Genomic DNA, 17,880 nt, shown 5'->3' with positions numbered 1-17,880 from the left:
TTTGTATATCTTCAGAAGATTTATTTAAAACTATATGGAATCTCTGAACCATTTAAAAAAATTATTTCTATTTTTACACCAAGACAGCCTTGCTGTTTTTCCTCTTTCCAAGCTTCCTCACATCAAAAAGGGGTGAAGAGTTCTCATGAAACACAGCAGATGGTTTTATTGATTTTTTAATTAAATAAATAACTGTTAAAATGCTGACTTCTAAACAACTTTAGATAAAAACCAATATAAGTCATGGTTCAAAATAGTCTGATTCTTACCTTTAAGTGTGCCTGGGAAAAAGCAAATTGTGATAATCTCAAAGAAAGCTCACTATGTAAGTATGTTCTGTTCTGTTCTCCCATCAAAAGCACAGTGGGAGAGGGAGAGAGAAGGAGGGAGAAGCACTGTAGTACTGTTTTTCTGTTTATTTCCTGACCAGAGGAGACTGAATCTGACTCTCGAAACCAAAAGTACTAGGGCTGAGCCCTTGCTAAATTCATTCTAAAAGGTAACATTTAAAAAATGAATTTGAGAAACAAGCAATTGAAAGACACAGAAAAAAATATTCCTTCATACATTGATACTGAGGATGATTTGAGATTATAGTGTTTATTAGGAAAAGAGTGAGAATACCGTTATGTTTCCCAGAGTGCCTTGAATTCGTCTGATAAACAGCGTAATACTTTGGGGCCCTTCCACTGCTAAGGGTTCTGTATAGTTATTCTCAGTTAACGATTCAGGAGCAAACTGTACAATTCCATTGGGATCACCAAACTTCTGTATCTTTAAAAAAGTAAACAAATAAAAAATCAGAAATGTAGAGTGACTTGTATTCTTGTTAAATCATTAAGATTTTCATTGCTAGATGCTACAGGGCACATATGTCTATTAGATCTTCCTAACAAGTTTTCTCCTCTTAAGCAGATTCAATAGTACATTAGTAGTTAGAACTAAGACGGAGAGAATCAAAAAAAACCAACTCAGCAAATAAAACCATAAAGCTATGAGAAGCGAGTGATATCAAGCCCACGTGCACACACACGCACAAACACACACATGCACACAAAGCAAGACTGTTATATGAAATCTATGGGTAACTTGCTCTTTTGTGAGAAAATCCTACAATGATACATAAATAAGTTTAAGCAGGATCTAAACTGAATAGGATTCAAAATATTATGTTGCCAATAAATATGGAAAGTTTTCAGGCTTGAATTAATAAAAGCATTATACGCAAACAAATTCAGGCAATGACAATGATTCTGTCAACTGAGTTGAGCCTCACTGGGCTTTAAACAACTTGTAAATTACAAACGGTCTAAACACATTTCAGAGACTAATGTAATTTTGAAAGGATTTGGAAAACATACCCCATGGATACAAGATACTAAGAGAAAGCAGAGAAAGTATGAATGTCCTCTTTTCAGATTGTCAGCACTATCCAAGGAAGGAAAAGACAGTTTTATTTCAAATGCTCTGTCTGAATATTCTGCTATTAAAGCAGGAAATGCTCAGGTACCTTGGGCTAGTGTACAGAAACTCTTCTAACATTATCAGTTTGCAAACTCAGCCCTCTGGGTTAGAGGCCTACTGTGAAGCCAATTCATTGGCATGCAAGGTGGATCATTCCAGTCCAAGGAATAAACCTGGGTCCCTGAAGAAGAAATTAAGGTGTCTGTGGAAATAGGAGCTAACTCCGTCAATGCTCTACAGACCAGAAAAAAATAAAAATCCAGTTTCTAGGAAAGATTTATTTTTTTGCAGGCTTCTTACAACAGTCTTATAAATATTTCCTTAGTTGCAGTATCCCTAGAGTAATGATTTGTCTTTGACAACTCCCTCTGCCTTCTCCCACAAATTTCTGCATTTCTCTTGCTCTGCAATAGTCAGATTCAGTCCTTTCTTTCATATATGAAAGATGGAGCAGAAGAGGTCAAGAAGGGATGAACAACAAACTGATACTTAGAAATAAGGACCCAATCCATGCTCTCTCCAAAGCGAAGCACAGAAAGCTGCAAATAAGAGGGCCAGATCAGGGCTTATATATACCAATTTTTACTGACACAAGGGACCAAAAAGCCAAGTGACAAACTATGAAATAGTTATTAATTTTTAAAACTCTTTTGCAGGAAAAATATCAACAGAGATCTCAGAAGAAAAAGCAATAATGACTTACTATTAGTGTAATGTTGCTTGCCTTAGGATCTATTTCTGTTTCACCTTTCATAAGGCTCAGTCTAACAATGAAGATCTCCTGAACTTCAACTTCTTCATGAGGATAGAGTTGTAGATTAATAGCTCTCAGACCTCCTTCTCCTTCTCCAAAATAGAACGATCCATTCACTGGGTCACCAATGTCACTATTCAGGGGAGATAAAACCTCTTCTGAATTGGGTCCCAAGATGTCCCAATTAATCTGTGGAAGATATCAGTTTCAGATTTAGAGTGGTGATATATTATAACAGCCTCCTGGGGGAGAAATGACAGAGTACCACAAGTGACATAAAAATTCTTGTGTCTGGCAATTAGCTATGTTTAAATCTTTACTGTTAATACAGAACACAAAATATTCATAATTAATTCTATGTGGGAAAATATATAAGCCTTTGGAAAAATAAACATGATAAATTACAAATGAAAAGTTTTAAGTGTCAGTTAACCACAATGCCAGTTTATGAAATTCTAGGTATTAGTAATAGAAAAGAGAAACTGAGATTTCTTTAGCACATAACAGGAAACATACAGGCCAGTTTCTGTTTCTCTCCCTTTCATGATTTGTTTTGCAAAGCTCCCCAAATGAGTACTGATGACCAAAACTATTCCCTGTGAAGTGTGATGTCAAGACAGAAAATGACAAATATTTTCTTAAAAGTCTGCAATAAAACTTTTTAAGCCCTCAAATGATGCATACATTTTCAGCCTGATTAAAAGCTATAATATTTTCAAAATTTCCCACAAATTAGATTGCTTTGGAGGAGGTCACACTCAGCACTTCAAAATTATTATTTGGGCCATTTTAATTGTTTCCCAGTTTTCTCAAATGACTTCTGGAAAAAGTCAAAGAAGACCAAGGTAATTTTTATATGGCAGGAGGAGGAGCTGATGGCCTTTACTGCCAATCTTCCAGTCATTTGCCAAGACTGCAAAAGGTCTACCTTGGTTCAGATTTATAACTTCACTTTGTCAGTGGTCTGTACAGAGTAAAAAAAAAATAAATCTAGAAAACTCATAGTAAACAATTTACTGAGAAAAGTATGATCACCTTCAGGAAGTAATGCAACTGAGTTAAATTAAACTACTGGTGGTGCATGAAATTAACCATATTTTCAATGGAGCTAGTTCAAAACAAAGTACACAAGACCATAAGAAAAGAAAGAAAGCAGGAGAAAGAGAAGATTAAAAGGGTAAAAACGTTTTCTGTTATACTGCAACTATATGTAATTCATGTTTAATAAAAAGTTGCAATTATCCTATTAGAAATCAGTCACAAAGAAGCTCTTGAAGGAAAATGCAGGAGCTTTTTGACCTAGTCACTGGAAAGCATTCAGTCTTTGACAGCCAGGACCCACCTGTGTCTCCCCTAACAATCTTCCAGTCCTTTCCAGCATCAGGGACACTGTCGTGGGTCTATCAGGATTGGGAATAATAATTCGACTTTGGTTTAGAAATCGGACGATGCCCTGGGGGGAGTCACTTTTAGCAATGGTGACCTGGCTCACTAGGTGGAGCCCAAGGACTGCTCCACCAGTGGCTCCTGTCAGCTGGATTTCAAATTGCTCTGCAAATTCACTGCATGGAAAAGGAAAAATAGATTCTGAGACACCAAAGAAAAAAAAATAAAACTATACTTAGTAATTCAATCATGCATCTAACTGGATCTGTTTAAAGGTATACAGAAGCCATCTCTGTAAGCACACAGTAGAAGATTCCTCCCATTTGCATAGCATGGTGATATCTGAAATAAAAATAATGTTCTATTTTCTACTCATGTTAAATTTAAAATAGAATATGGCGAAATATTTTATTATTCACAGCAGTAGTATTAACATCCAAAATTTCTGATAATCTAATTTAAAAAATGTATTTGTTTTCATAAAATTTAACAGGAACAATGAAACTCTAGTAATTGCTTCTTTTTTCCCCCTTTAAATTTAGGTTATTTTTCAGCACTGCAGAAATTTGTTTTTCAATTCCAATTCTACACACAGGCGTACTGCACATGCTAAAAAACGATTTCTCAGAAGTAAATTAGTGAATAAATATCTGAAAAATTAATTACCTTTCTTCATCATCTATAATAGAGATATAAATAAAAGTCTGGTTCTGGCCATGATAAAAAATGACAGAATTATTATGGATGACATAGTCAACACCACCGGGAAGTGCAGAAATGCTTCGAGAAAGAAAATCAGCTGTTACATAGCCATACGTTCCATGCTTTCTCACAACAGGAATCATGATTAATCCAGCATCCTCTTCCACTGCAAGAATAATTGAGAAAAAGTTATTTTATTTCAAAATTTATGCCATAGCCACAGAGTTATCTTCTAAACCACAGTGAAAACTTAAGGTAAACTTACCCTGTAGAAGGATATACTGTGGATCAAATTCTATGATGCCTTCTGCATTATCACTTTTTGCTATAGTGACTCGTACTGTGGAGATATTTCCTATTACTGGAGGTTGATCAATCTGTAGACCATTTTCTTTTACAGTAAAATCAAATCCACTTGCCAGAACATAAAAAAGAAAATTACATTTAAAATTCTTGTGAAAGTATTAGACTTTTTGGTCACACTTTTTCAAACTATTATATATGCAAAACTAGTAGTTTATTCACAGAAATGTGCATCTTTCATTTTTTCTTTCTCATTTTATTCTTATTTGAATTTCGTGCAACTTGACAACTTTTATGTAATGTACGGACTTTTAACTTTAATAAATCTTAATCAGCAAAATCTTTATACTAATGTTAAAAGAACTGGGTTTCCCATACATCCAATTTCTATTATGATTACTATTATAGCTGTCTTATGAAATTTTACAGTAAAACAGCTGAAATCCATTGGTAACTTTATGCAGGTATATCAGATTCCAAATACAGTTTGTTGTTCTGCTTGTAATCAATTAACTGGCAATTTTATCTTTACCTTCCTTGGAGTTCCACTTTGATAATCATCACTGAAAAGTCTTCAGGACCTTCAGGAAAGTCATCATCATGAATTTCAACCAAAATCATTTTACTCTTCTCATGTGGTTCAAACAACAATTCCCCTACTATGGGAGTGAAATCAATTCCCTCCTCTGCAGTCCCATTTATTATCTGAAAGCAAAGATGCACTTTGCCATAGGATCCCCTGGAACGCACAATAGTGATGTTAACCTGAGGAAAAGAGGACATTTCCTTTAAAAATGGCTTTGTTTTTCTGTTACAGTTGCCTTTAGGAGACTGTTCTAAAGGCATCTTTTCAATGGTTCTGTCAGGTAACAACAATTTGCTTTAGTAAGTACAGAGTACATGTAACTTAGCAGATAGCCTTCTTTCTCAGAGTATTAAAAAACTCCAAAAGCCTGAGACAGCCATTATGGAGACTATGATACAATAAATGTAGAATAAATCTTTGATTGTTTTTTTCTGAAGTTAAGCATAAATCTAGCAACAATATTGACATCTATCAATATTTTACATAAGAAGGAATTTTAATCTAATACCCATTTTTCTTCTTCTGTTGTTTGCAATAGTTCCTGTGAAAATGTAAACTCTCCATATGGAAAATCACTGGCAGCCATGGTAATATTTGCTGTGCTGCTAGATTGATTTATGAGTCCTCCGTCACTAATTCCAGTTAGTTGAAACTGGTAGTAATGCTTCTCCTCAGGACGGTTGTCATCTGCAGCCTAGGGAGAAGAACCAATGAAAGCTAAAAGGATTTAAAACATTTCCAGGGAGAGAGATATAACTAATTTCTAACCAAGATACTAACTAAAAGGAAGTACTTGAAATAGCTACTGTTGTCAAATCTCTCATATACCTGTATTAGAACAACTGCTGCAGACTGCCTGTCTCGCATTGTCAAGGTCCCCGATGTCTCAATAAATTCTGTGTGATGAGGAGGTGTTATATTCCAATATACTATGATCTCACCAAAAATCCCTGGGCCACGTGTCAGGCTGCAGGTAAGAATACAAACACAGATTTTATTTTCTACCTTTAATATTTAATATCCAATTCAGAGACAGACAGTATATCATATTGTTGTGCATGAAAGAAATGTTATCAACACTGTGAAGCTTGAGTTTTAATGTACTAAGTCACTATTAAGATCTTTACAAATCCCTCTCCAGAGCAATAACATTTTTGTAGTTCTGTTTTACTTCCCTGTGTTGGGAGGCACCTTGAGCTGTATTTTTACTGAGAGGTCTTTAAAGCTTCTTTGCACATACAGCTCAAAATTGGGGGCTGAAAATTGAGCTCTCTTGATTCCATTCTGCTTTTCTGTAGATAGATATGCAAAACAGAAGGGAAATGTGACTTAAGAGTAATGCCCAGAGACAATTTGATTTTTAAGGCAGAAGGACACTGGAATACTACTATGAGATCACCTGAGAAATATTCTGTCTGCTACTTGTCTAAAAACCTAGAGCCTAATCCTACTCATGACATCAAGTCTTGATGAACTAAGTCATGGTGAAAATTTGCCTATACCTAACATGATCTACTATGTGATCTACAACTGCTGCTGCACAAAGCATCACTTTGTCTTTTGGGCTTCTCAGGGCAGCATGAGAAACTGTTTTGTTGCTTATATTTGCTGGTTCACCAAAGGAAAGTGTCATAATCCTTTTTTCCCATACTCTTAGAAGGTATAGTAACATCTTCATTTCTTCCTCCTGTTTTTGAGTTGACTGAATGCAGTGAAATAATTGCATCTTCTTTCAACTAAAAACCCATTTCCCACTTTGGTTATGCTAGCCATCATAGCAATATACTGCAATACAGTTCAGGCACCAATCCTGAACTGAATCCTGAAAAGCACAAATCATCTTCAAATGTCATTGATTCCTTTCCCCACTTCCTTTGATTAGAACCTTCTTTCCTTTAATGCATCAATGTTGTAAATAATTTGAAGACTGAGAGGAATATTTGGAGCTCCCCACTAATACTGAAAAGACAAATACATAGTATATTCTGCCCTTCTTTAAAAACAAGCATCTAAGTTCAAAAATAGTTCTGATTTTAGAAGTGATAATGAAATGCAGCACTCAAGAAATTCTTGCCAAATGTGGAGCCTCACAGCTTTTGAAATTTAGCTGTTGTCCCTCCTTTGGAAAAATGAGTGATGTACCCACCTAATTAGAGCAGTTCCGTTATAATTTCCTGATGGTTCTCCAATCAGAACATGCTTGGATGAATGGGCTATCCCAACCACCCCAGAAGCTCCTTTGTCACCCACAATAATGATGGTTGCAACACCTATGAAGAGAACAAAGCTTCTCATGGTAAATGAAAACTAGCTAACGAGCTAACTTTTGTAAATTTTGTGGCATGAGTGGTTAAGAACCAGCTTCCCAGAGAGTCCATGGAATCCTCATCCTGGAAGATATTCAGGATTTGAGTGGACAAGGCATTCAGCAACCTAATGTAATTGTGAAGTCTCCTGTTCCTTGAGCAGGGTTTTCAACTAGATGACCCCCCTGGGTGGTCCCTTACAAATGAAATTATTCTATGATTCTTACAGGTCTGAACCTGGTTTTGGTTTTTGCTTCTTTTAGTTAAATAATTCTTTACAGACAATGTTAACCATCTGAACACAGAAGTCTACACCAACAATTAATTTAGAATGTAAGATTATGATCTAACATTCTCCTTGATTTCTTCAGAAAAAGGATCAACTTAGGGAAAAAGACTGACAGTCAAAACTGCTACCAACTAGCTGCACACAAAATATATAAGCACTGAAGACTAAAATAATATGAACAGACTTACTAGAATTCTCATATGAAATGTCTCAAAATATAATATAATGAATTAATTCTTTACCATTTACAGGGGATATTTCTGCATCACCAGTAGAGACTAGCTGAATGGTAAATGTTTCATTCCCCTCCAGTAGACCATCTTGTACCGCATGTAAAACAATCAGCTTCTGAGATTCAGTCTGCATCACATAAAGACCAGAAGATATGTATATATACATATTAAGTGAAAGTAAACAAAATATGGTATTAAAAAAAGTTTTTTTTCTTTAACAAATCAAGAGTTAAGCATGCATACACTTGATATATTCTGTAATATTTTTTTAAACATGACATTTCTGATCTGGTTGAAATGTTTTCTCACAGATTAATAAATAGTAAAAATTGTCTCTCAAACATTGTGTGCCACCCCAGAAATACCTTTGAAATATTCTACTGAATAACAATTGAAATTACTGTGAAATTGTGTTCACATAGAAGTTTTCAACTTAGAGGAAACTTTCTATACAAAATCTTTTCCATCAGAAAGTGCATATTCAATAAAATACATACATTCTAAGGATTAACATTATTAAGATTAAATATATTAGGCTATAGCAAATTCCTGTCTCATCTACATTTTTGTCAGTGGGCAGTAGCAAATGCTTAAAATAATATAGAAAAAAAGTAGGTACACATTGTATAACTTTTTAGTACACCATACATACATACTTGTATTCTTACATGTATGCACATATAAGAACTTCAGGAAGAAAAAAACAATATCCAGGCCTATCAGTAGAGAAAGGATAGCAAAATGATAGCAAAACTTTGCCAAATACTGTTGGTCTCACCAAAAAAGCTATTTTCCAGCTGATTAAAAGTAAAAGAAACAGCCGGTGTGCCTATTTGTTTAATGCAAAACAGCCTTCTACAGACAGAATAGATTATGCTTTATGTTAAAACACTTTTCTTCATTAAATATTTTGAATAGACTGTAAAAGACCAATACTAACACAACAAAAATAGCTTGACAATATGCAATATTTTGGCACCTACTTCAGAGTTTTAACCTGCCATAAAACACAAATCAAATAATACTGTCCAATTTGAAAGTCACTAGGGTGTTTTATTATTTATTTTTTAAAATCTGCAAATGTTGACCATTCATTTATCCTTCTCACCCTTTCAATATCATTTTTCTCTTTCAGCTGTCTGATACTGCAACGGAATAAATGTTTCTGTAATCATTCTTTACTTTCAGTACATTTTTGTTCTTCTTTCTTAATTGTAAAAACAATTCAGATTTGAAGAATCTATCTTCCTAATGATTGCATTATGCTGCCTTAAAAAGAGCATGTCATCTTCCCTTTTCTGTTTGAAAAAACACCGCATACTGCTAACCCCACCAGTTCAAACTGGCCTTTTCCTAGTGTTATAATACTTAGTAATGCCCTACTTCTATAAACATGTAACAACAACCATGCAAACACACATAAGAAGGAGAAGGTATTTATAAATCTAATAGTAAAAATTCATTGCAATATCAGAAATACCTCATTGAATTGAAGGGTACCATTCAGAGGGGTCAGATCATATCTGGCAGCTTCCTCAAGAATCCATAACACTTTAACTTCTCCTTGTCCTCCTTGACTTCGACTTACAGTGAGCAATACAACTGCAGCAGAGTCATCAGGTGTCTGAGGTTCCTTCACTGTTACCTGATGAAGTAAGAGAAGGAGGAAGTAGGAAAGGCTGTAGCAAAATGCATTGATACTGGCTTGAGGAAAACAACAAAAAATATTACCAATGACAATATAAAATAAGGACAAGAGTGAAAATAAACAGGAAGATAATGGACGTAAGGCATGTGTTGCATTCTGCTAGCAAAGATTAGTCACTCGGGTTATTTCTGTATGCCCTATGATTCAAAATGATTACAGACAATGAGTCACAAGCAGGCAAAGCACCAGCAAAATGGAGAGCAGAAGAATCATTCACTGACAAGAACTAAGATGAGATATGTTTCACAATTTCTTTCCAAACTTTACTTTCAGTAATACCAATTATTACAAAACCATGTTAATATTCAACAGGCTACCAAAAATCTTCCTGATATGTCCTGAATTGTTAGTATACTGAATTAAATTGATTCAGTCATGTAGAAATCTACCTCTATGGAGCAACACTTTCATTGTTATTACCATCCTACACAGCTAGATGAAGACAAGCACTAATATGCCTGTCAATGAAGTCAGGTCTTCCACTGCAATGAAGGCTTATGAAAATTGGCTATGTATGACATAAACCCACTATCCAACTTTAGCAGAAAAGAGTGCAATCCAAATCAAACTCACAGTCTTTTCTTCAAATCCAAATACTCCAACAGGGGAATCATTTGGTGGAATAGCAACAGTTACCAGGGTGTCATCCCCAAGTCTTGCACCACCTGTTACCCTCACCAGGGCAATCTTGAATATCTCAAGGAATTCAACTTCACTGTCATCTGTGATTGTAATTTCTATTTCTCCTGTAGCCTGCAGAAATTGTTAAAAAAAAAAGAGCAACAAAGTTTCATTTATAATATTCTTTGAATTGTTTGAAAAAATCTGACATTTAAAATAGGTAAATTTTATCTAATAAGAGATAAACACACATTGTTAAATTGTGCTTTTTTCTTATTGTACTTGTATATTTACAATATGATAACAAAATTTCAAGAGTGATTTTTAGGTCCATCAGCGTAAATCTTGTATGTTAAAACCAGCAGACTGCTCTGCTTTGGTACTCAGTAGAAAGTGCAGGTAGACAATATTGCACTTAAGCCAAAATTCTGCTCACAAAGTATATCCTTCTATTTGCCAAAGATCAGTTCCGTTCCCTTGAAATCAAAAACCCTTGTGTACACTAAATATTGTCGGGGCACCATGAAATTTAAAACTATATGTACAAGACAGCTAAGAAAACATACAGGCTTATTCTGAGAATTTCTAGAGAAGACAGATTATGTTACAAATTTTCAGTGTGACAGGCTTTATTATTAGTAATTATGTCTTCACTTGTGGAGGTACCAAAGGCATACAACTCGATTTGTTCAATGCTTATGAACATTCTGCTTTTCAGTGTTAAAGAGTTGAAGTCAGAAGCATCATTCACTTACATAAGGCCATAAATAAAATGTTTTCAATGAAAAGATGTAAATTCTGCTGGAAGAAAACATAAGAAACTCGTAATCTGGTAACCCAGAGGCAGTTAAACTTTCAGCAAGCGCATACCTGCCCATCTGCAAATGTAAGGTTTCCAAATGATGGTGTGAAGTCTTCAAAGCTAGCAGTTGAATGAATGGCTTCCCAATACACAGTTGCTGACCCAAACCTCCCAGCCTGTCGAACAACTGGAAGCTTCAGTATATTCTGTGGTGGTGGTACCTCATAACCAGCAACAGCTCCAGTTATATCCTGTAAATTCAACAAGAAAGTGCTGAGTGTCACAGCAATATTTTTTTTTTTTTTTTTTTGCATATTGGCTTGCAGGTAAAAGTAAATTAAGAAATACATAATCACTTGTAAATTGGTCTGAATTTAGCATTGACCTTGCTCTGAGAAAAATTTCAGAATATTCTATGACATCAGTTTTAGCACTTCCAGCTCCTTAATAAATTTCATACATTAATTGTGAAGAACCTTTTAAGAAGGAATTGTTTGTCTGGTATCTGGCCTTTTTATCCAGAAGAATTTAGTGTCATAAAGCCTGTTAGAACACTATCAAAACTGGTCTGAAAACACAGACTCTCCTGCCAGGATGCTACTTTAAGTATTTTTCATTCAGATTTACTTACCTTTGTAACATTGAAACTAAATACTCCTCTGGCATCATCATTTTCTTCAATTGTTATTTCAGCTATTTCTAACCCAAGCCTCTTCACGCTTGGCTGACCTCCAGTGGGAGAATCGACCAGTTGCACATCAGTAATATTGATTATAAATCCTTCCTGTAATTCTGGAACATTGTCCTGCAAAAATATTTTTTAAAGTAACTTTTTTAAGAAAACACTGTAAGTTATAATACATGCAGGAAGCTGACTACTTGTAGGTTGCTTACTGTTCAAAAATTCTCAGCACTTGGGACCATATAACCAATCCCTTGCTTCACATCATATGAAAGGTGAAAAAAGCTACCTTTGCTGAGCTTTAGAAACTGAAGTTGGAAGTCAGATTTCAGATCTGTAAGAACAGTGGAAAGTATTGTTGGCTGTCACTTGTTTCTCCTATCTATAAGAAAGGTGGCTAGATTTCAGAAACTAAGCTGGAACTTGAAAAGCAATACCTCCATTCTGAATACATTTAAAGAATATACACATTTTTTGGTGAAAAATTAACCTTTGCTGAACTGCAGAACACACTTGCTAAGAGGCATGTAAAGTAAAATAAATCCTCTGTGAAAACCTGTAACAAGTTGAAAAACAGCAAGCACCTAAGACATTTATAGTTTTTTCCTTTGTCATTATTATATGTTAATTTGGGGACTACAAAATCCAAAGAATTTGGTTCATTCTTAGTGATGAATACTTGAATTCTTTTGAAAGAGATGGCTGCAATTCTTAACAACCATCTGACGAGGCAAGAATCCCACCTTAGCCATTTCTAGAATGTTAAATCTTACTTCTGGTATAGAAACAGTACCACCTTCCCTTTCTTTAAAAGAGCTAAAGTTGTTGTTAGACTACTCACAGGCAAAATAGTGACTATGACAGAAGTTATTGTTGCGTTCTCTGCCATAATGATTGTCTTCTTTTCCAGTACATAATCCTTATTCTCTGTTGCTTGGTTGGAGAGGGGGAGTTCAGAGTTAGGTGCAGTGCTCAGCTGAACTGCAATCTCTCCAACAAACCCTTGCTCTCGAACAATTTGTAAAGTCAGAGTAGTTGAATTCACTTGCCCTATAACAAGAAGGGGAAAAAAATCAAGACATGATCGTTTTAACGCTTGCCCTGCTTGATTTTCAGCTCACCTAATTGTACTGGAGCTGCTTGCTAGAGCCCACTTCAATTCTGCTTAGCAACACAATACTTTGATAATTCAATTGCCTCAGGCAAACGAGTCACACAAGTGATGTGAACACACACAACACACAGTGTGTACATCTAGAAAGCATTTTAAAACTGGATGTAGCGGAAGAATAAAATATGGACCATTTACAGTTTTAAATGTTCGCTACACAAACTGTTACTTCAACACTGACATTTTTATTCAGTTTTCCTTCAAAACTCCCATCTCACTATTTTGCTTGGTCTTTACATGCCTAGGAGATCACTATTGATTCTAACACAGAAAGCAGCATTGGAGGCACTCACTCTGGCTGTAAATTTTACTTTTCCTTAACTCAAATGTTGAAGAAAATGAGATACACTTGTATCAGTCAGGCTCAGATCCCTTTTGGTAAACTAGATTTGCAATTTTTTCCAGTGAACCACCAAACATGGCATTTAGCTAAAAGTGCTGGGTCTATGACTAGAGAAGTAGGAACAGATAAAAAGCCACAGGCTTTGTAGTTCAGACTAGTTTCTGTTACTTGTATTAACTAGATACTAATTCACAGTTAGCACCTGTATATAATTAATTAAAAATACAGCATTTAAAGATTAGAAAAGAAACTGTGCAACAAATGAAACCTAAGAACATGCCTTGAATCCTAACTTTAAAGTATAAACGTTTATAATGTGCTTGTGTGCATATGTAAGGAACCAACAAAATCCCTTCACAATACTTTCAGGTGCTAAAAAAGGGGCAACACTAATTCACTTTAAAGTAGAACTGGTGAGGAGGTTTTATCTGCAATAATATTCTGATGTAAAATGTATTTTTCATAAATTTTATTTGTTAATATGGACAGGATATTAAATTGCCAGGAAATTTCAATTGGGCTTTTGAAGCATGAATAGCCCATCAGGCAGCTGCTATAAAACCACCAGGCTGTAGAGAATGCCAGAGCAATCAGCTGCCTAGCTCCCTGGCCCGGCAGGGAGGGCAGGAGCCCATAGTACCACGGCAGTCCTCCTCTGGCCCACTGCCTGGCAGATCCTTTACAATTTCACTTGGTGCCTGGAAGGAAAACTGACATAACGCAATCAAACACACAGCTGGCAAGAAGAAAAACCCCAATTCCGTTTTCTTGAAATGGAATTCACTCTTGCTCTGCTTCCTTCCTTCCCCTGTCCCACGGAACAAAAAGCTTCCCTTTTTGACCCAATTCATGAGGAAAGTCTTTCTATGTAAATTATTTTAAACAATATATTAATCCCATTAAATGAGCAAGTTTGGATTTTTATCTAAATAGAAGTATTTTATGTATTATTGATTTGCAACACGATGCCAAGATTTTAATAACTTACCCACTAAACAAAAATGACTGGATAATGTTGATATATGCAATATGAAATACAGCATAAAATTTAGGTAATGCAATAGCATAATTACATATTTTAAAGGACATTTCTGCTACAAATTTTTTATAGAAAAATGCCGATATAGTTAAATAAAACATATATTATACATATTATACGTATTTATATATAATATATACAAATAAACATATACATTAGACTCCATATATATAAATAAAATACATGTTTTATATATATCATATATATAAAACCATTGTTACAGCTTCAACAATGCTGACTTTGAAAAAACATATATTTTTTTCCTAAGAATCAAGAAACAGGCTTACCTTCTGGCTCTGTGACTTTAACAAAGAGAGACTCCATATGCCACCCAATCACACCATGTGGAGAGTCACTGGGTAAAATTATAAGTACAGCTCTTGCCCTTTTGGGATCAATGACAGCTCCTTTTTTGGTATCCTGAACACCCACAGTGGTAACATGGGTGAGTGTGATTTCCACAGTCTCTGAAAGCTCTGCAACACCATCCGCAAGAATTGTCAGGGTGATTGTGGACAGGGCCTGACCTTCTGAAAATGTAATCTAAAGTTTTAGAGGGAGGGAAAAAAAAAAAATCAAACTTCTTCTCAATGTCGTTACACCAACTGTTTTATTCTGTAAAACTCTATAAATTAAAAAAAAATACACACACACACACATATATACATAGATTCTATATAACAGAATCACAGAATACCTGGCTGGAAGGGACCTCAAGGATCCGGTCCAAACTTTCTTGGCACAAGGACTGTCTAGACAAGACGGCCTAGCACCCTGTCCAGCTGAATATTAAAAATGTCCAAAGTTGGGGAATCCACCACTTTCCTGGGGAGATTATTCCAATAGCTGGTTGTTCTTGTTGTGAAAAATTTTCCTCTTGTGTCCAATCGGAATCTCCCCAGGAAGTAACTTGTACCCATTACCCCTCATCTTTTCCATGTGACTCCTTGCAAAAAGGGAGTCTCCATCTTCTTTGTTGCCACCCTTTAAATACTGGAGCATGGTGATAAAGTCTCCCCTAAGCCTTTTCTCAAGGCTGAACAAAACCAGTTCTCTCAGTCTTTCCTCATATGGCAGGCTTCCCAGTCTTTTGATCATCTTTGTGGCCTTTCTTTGGACCCTGTCCAGCCTGTCCACATCTTTTTGCATAGTGGGAACCAAAACTGAACACAGTATTCCAGGTGTGACCTGCCAAGTGCTAAGTGGGATAATGACTTCTTTATCTCGGCTGGTGTTGCCCTTGTTGATGCAACCCAGCATCCTGTTGGCTTTCTTTGCCACAGCAGCACACTGTTCACTCATATTGAGCTTCCTGTCCACCAGCAGCCCTAGCTCCCTTTCCGCAGAGCTGCTTCCCAGTGGGTAGATCCCAACCTGTGCTGGATTATGTTTTCCCAAATGTAAGACCTTACACTTGTCCTTGTTGGACTTCATAAGGTTCTTGTTAGCCCACTCTTCCAGTCTATCCAGGATGTCCTTCAGGGTGGCTCTCCCTTCCCAAGTGTCCACTTCTCCACTCAGTTTGATATCATCAGCAAACTTCATCAGTGTACACTTCATCCCATCATCCAGATCACTTATGAAGATATTAAACAGCGTTGGGCCCAGTATTGATCACCGGGGGACCCCACTTGTGACAAGCAGCCAGATTGAAAAGGAGCTATTTCCCACCACCCTCTGGGTGTGGCCTGTCAGCCAATTCCTCACCCGCTGCACAGACCACTTGTCTAGACCATAATGCATCAGTTTCTCTAGGAGGAGGCTGTGGGAAACTGTATTGAAAGCTTTGGACAAATCCAGGTAGACAATGTCCACTGCTCACCCCACATCAACTGAGCAGGTTACTTTGTCATAGAAGGTGATCAGGTTTGTCAAGCATGATTTGCCCTTGGTGAATGTGTGCTGGCTTTTCCCAATCAATGCGCTTCATTTGATTTGTGATAGCCCCCAGGATGATTCATTCCATAACTTTCCCAGGGACTGAACTAAGACTGATAGGCCTCTAATTTCCTGGATCCTCCTTTAAGCTCTTCTTGTAGATGGGGGTGACATTAGCCTTCTTCCTGCCTTCTGGGATGTCCCCCAATCTCCACAACTCTCAAAGATTACAGAAAGCAGCCTTGCAATGACATCAGCCAGCTCTCTCAACACCCTTGGGTGGATGATGCCAGGGCCCATTGATTTGTAGGGGTCAAGCTCCTCTAATAGTTCACATACCAACCCTTCCTTCACTGACAGTGGGTCTGTGTTTGCATCAACCTGGATTTTTGTTCCCAAGGCCTGGGGCCCAACAGCGCTGGTAAAGACAGAGGTGAAGAAAATGTTGAGAACCTCTGCCTTTTCAGCGTTGTTGTTGACTAATTCACCTCTCCTGTTTAACAGTGGGCCAATATTTTCCTTCTGTTTCAGCTTGTTGTTTCTGTACCTCAAGAACCCTTTCTTGTAGTTTTTGACATCTCTGGCCAATTTCAATTCAACCTGAGCTTTTGTTTTTCTAACAACTGCATCTCTGCACACCCTGGCAATGCCCTTGTAGTTCTTAATGGGTATTTGTCTGCTTTTCCATCTCTGGTACATTTCTCTTTTGGTTTTGAGCAGGCTCAGAAGCTCACAGTTAAGCCAAGGGGGTCTCTTGCTCCGCCTACTTCCCTTACCTTTAAAGGTGTTGAACTGTTTTTGTGCTTCCAGGAGAGCATTCTTGAAAAACTCCCAGCACACGCTAGCTCCTTTGTCCTCCATGGAAGCTTCCCATGGAATCCCTCCCAACTGAGCTCTGAGCAAGCTGAAGTTTGCTCTTCTGCAATCTAAAACCTTTGTCTTAGTACTAACCTTCAGCATGCTCAGCAGGATCCCAAACTCCACAATATTGTGATCACTGCGGCCAAGGCAATCACTAACTGAGATATGTATTACAAAAAAATTCCACTTTTTGCTTTGCTTCCATGCATGGCTTTTGCTTTTCATATTAAACTGCCTTTCTCTTAAGCTTTTCTACCTTATTTTCTCCCCTGTCCTGCTGAGGAGGGGGACTAAGAGAGCAACTGAGTGGGGGTTTGGCTGCCAGCCAAGGCCAACCCATCACATATAAATATGTCAAAAATATTATGAACATATAATATATATCAAAATCCCTGCTAATTGAATAAATGTCTAGTCAACAGTCTTGTTAAATTTTTTTTTCCAGATAAAATTCTTGAGAAATGCTTTGTCTATCTATATTCTTCCTATTTTTAAATTCAAAGGTCTAGCCACTTGCTTAGGTCTCTCTCAACAAGAAAGACACGTCTATAAACACTTAGGCTACACCTACACTGAAGGATAAACAGAAATTTCCAGTGAACAACATTATACCTTTACTTTACCTTTCTGTCTTTTCCTACCTGCAAATGTATGCAGGGAAATCATGTAGCATCCATCTGGAATGCTCAAGGAGTACTTTAATAATTTCAGAATTATTGTTTTGGCGTCCTTGATTTCCCCTCCATTGATCT

At 36.5% G+C, this 17,880-nt stretch overlaps 1 protein-coding gene across 1 annotated transcript in view; it reads right to left on the bottom strand.

The window, feature by feature from the left end:
- ADGRV1 (adhesion G protein-coupled receptor V1) overlaps positions 1 to 17,880 on the bottom strand; it is a 286,915-nt gene that overhangs the window by 176,961 nt on the left and 92,074 nt on the right. The window contains exons 54-69 of the mRNA XM_087761398.1: positions 14,677 to 14,932; positions 12,678 to 12,886; positions 11,786 to 11,959; positions 11,223 to 11,405; positions 10,305 to 10,484; positions 9,504 to 9,668; positions 8,033 to 8,150; positions 7,342 to 7,465; positions 6,024 to 6,162; positions 5,704 to 5,889; positions 5,142 to 5,374; positions 4,572 to 4,720; positions 4,271 to 4,472; positions 3,561 to 3,780; positions 2,168 to 2,407; positions 625 to 774 (exon numbers count right to left, since the gene is read on the bottom strand). Coding sequence (XP_087617524.1) covers positions 625 to 774; positions 2,168 to 2,407; positions 3,561 to 3,780; positions 4,271 to 4,472; positions 4,572 to 4,720; positions 5,142 to 5,374; positions 5,704 to 5,889; positions 6,024 to 6,162; positions 7,342 to 7,465; positions 8,033 to 8,150; positions 9,504 to 9,668; positions 10,305 to 10,484; positions 11,223 to 11,405; positions 11,786 to 11,959; positions 12,678 to 12,886; positions 14,677 to 14,932 — 2,928 coding nt within the window. The remainder of the gene's footprint in view (positions 1 to 624; positions 775 to 2,167; positions 2,408 to 3,560; positions 3,781 to 4,270; positions 4,473 to 4,571; positions 4,721 to 5,141; positions 5,375 to 5,703; positions 5,890 to 6,023; positions 6,163 to 7,341; positions 7,466 to 8,032; positions 8,151 to 9,503; positions 9,669 to 10,304; positions 10,485 to 11,222; positions 11,406 to 11,785; positions 11,960 to 12,677; positions 12,887 to 14,676; positions 14,933 to 17,880) is intronic.

This window comes from Nipponia nippon, unplaced genomic scaffold, assembly GCF_047370975.1.
Source record: "Nipponia nippon isolate SJK-2023a ecotype South Korea unplaced genomic scaffold, ASM4737097v1 scaffold_24, whole genome shotgun sequence".
NCBI lineage: Eukaryota > Metazoa > Chordata > Aves > Pelecaniformes > Threskiornithidae > Nipponia > Nipponia nippon.
Note: the sequence above shows the minus strand (reverse complement) of the source record. Positions and strands in the feature narration are given on the sequence as shown.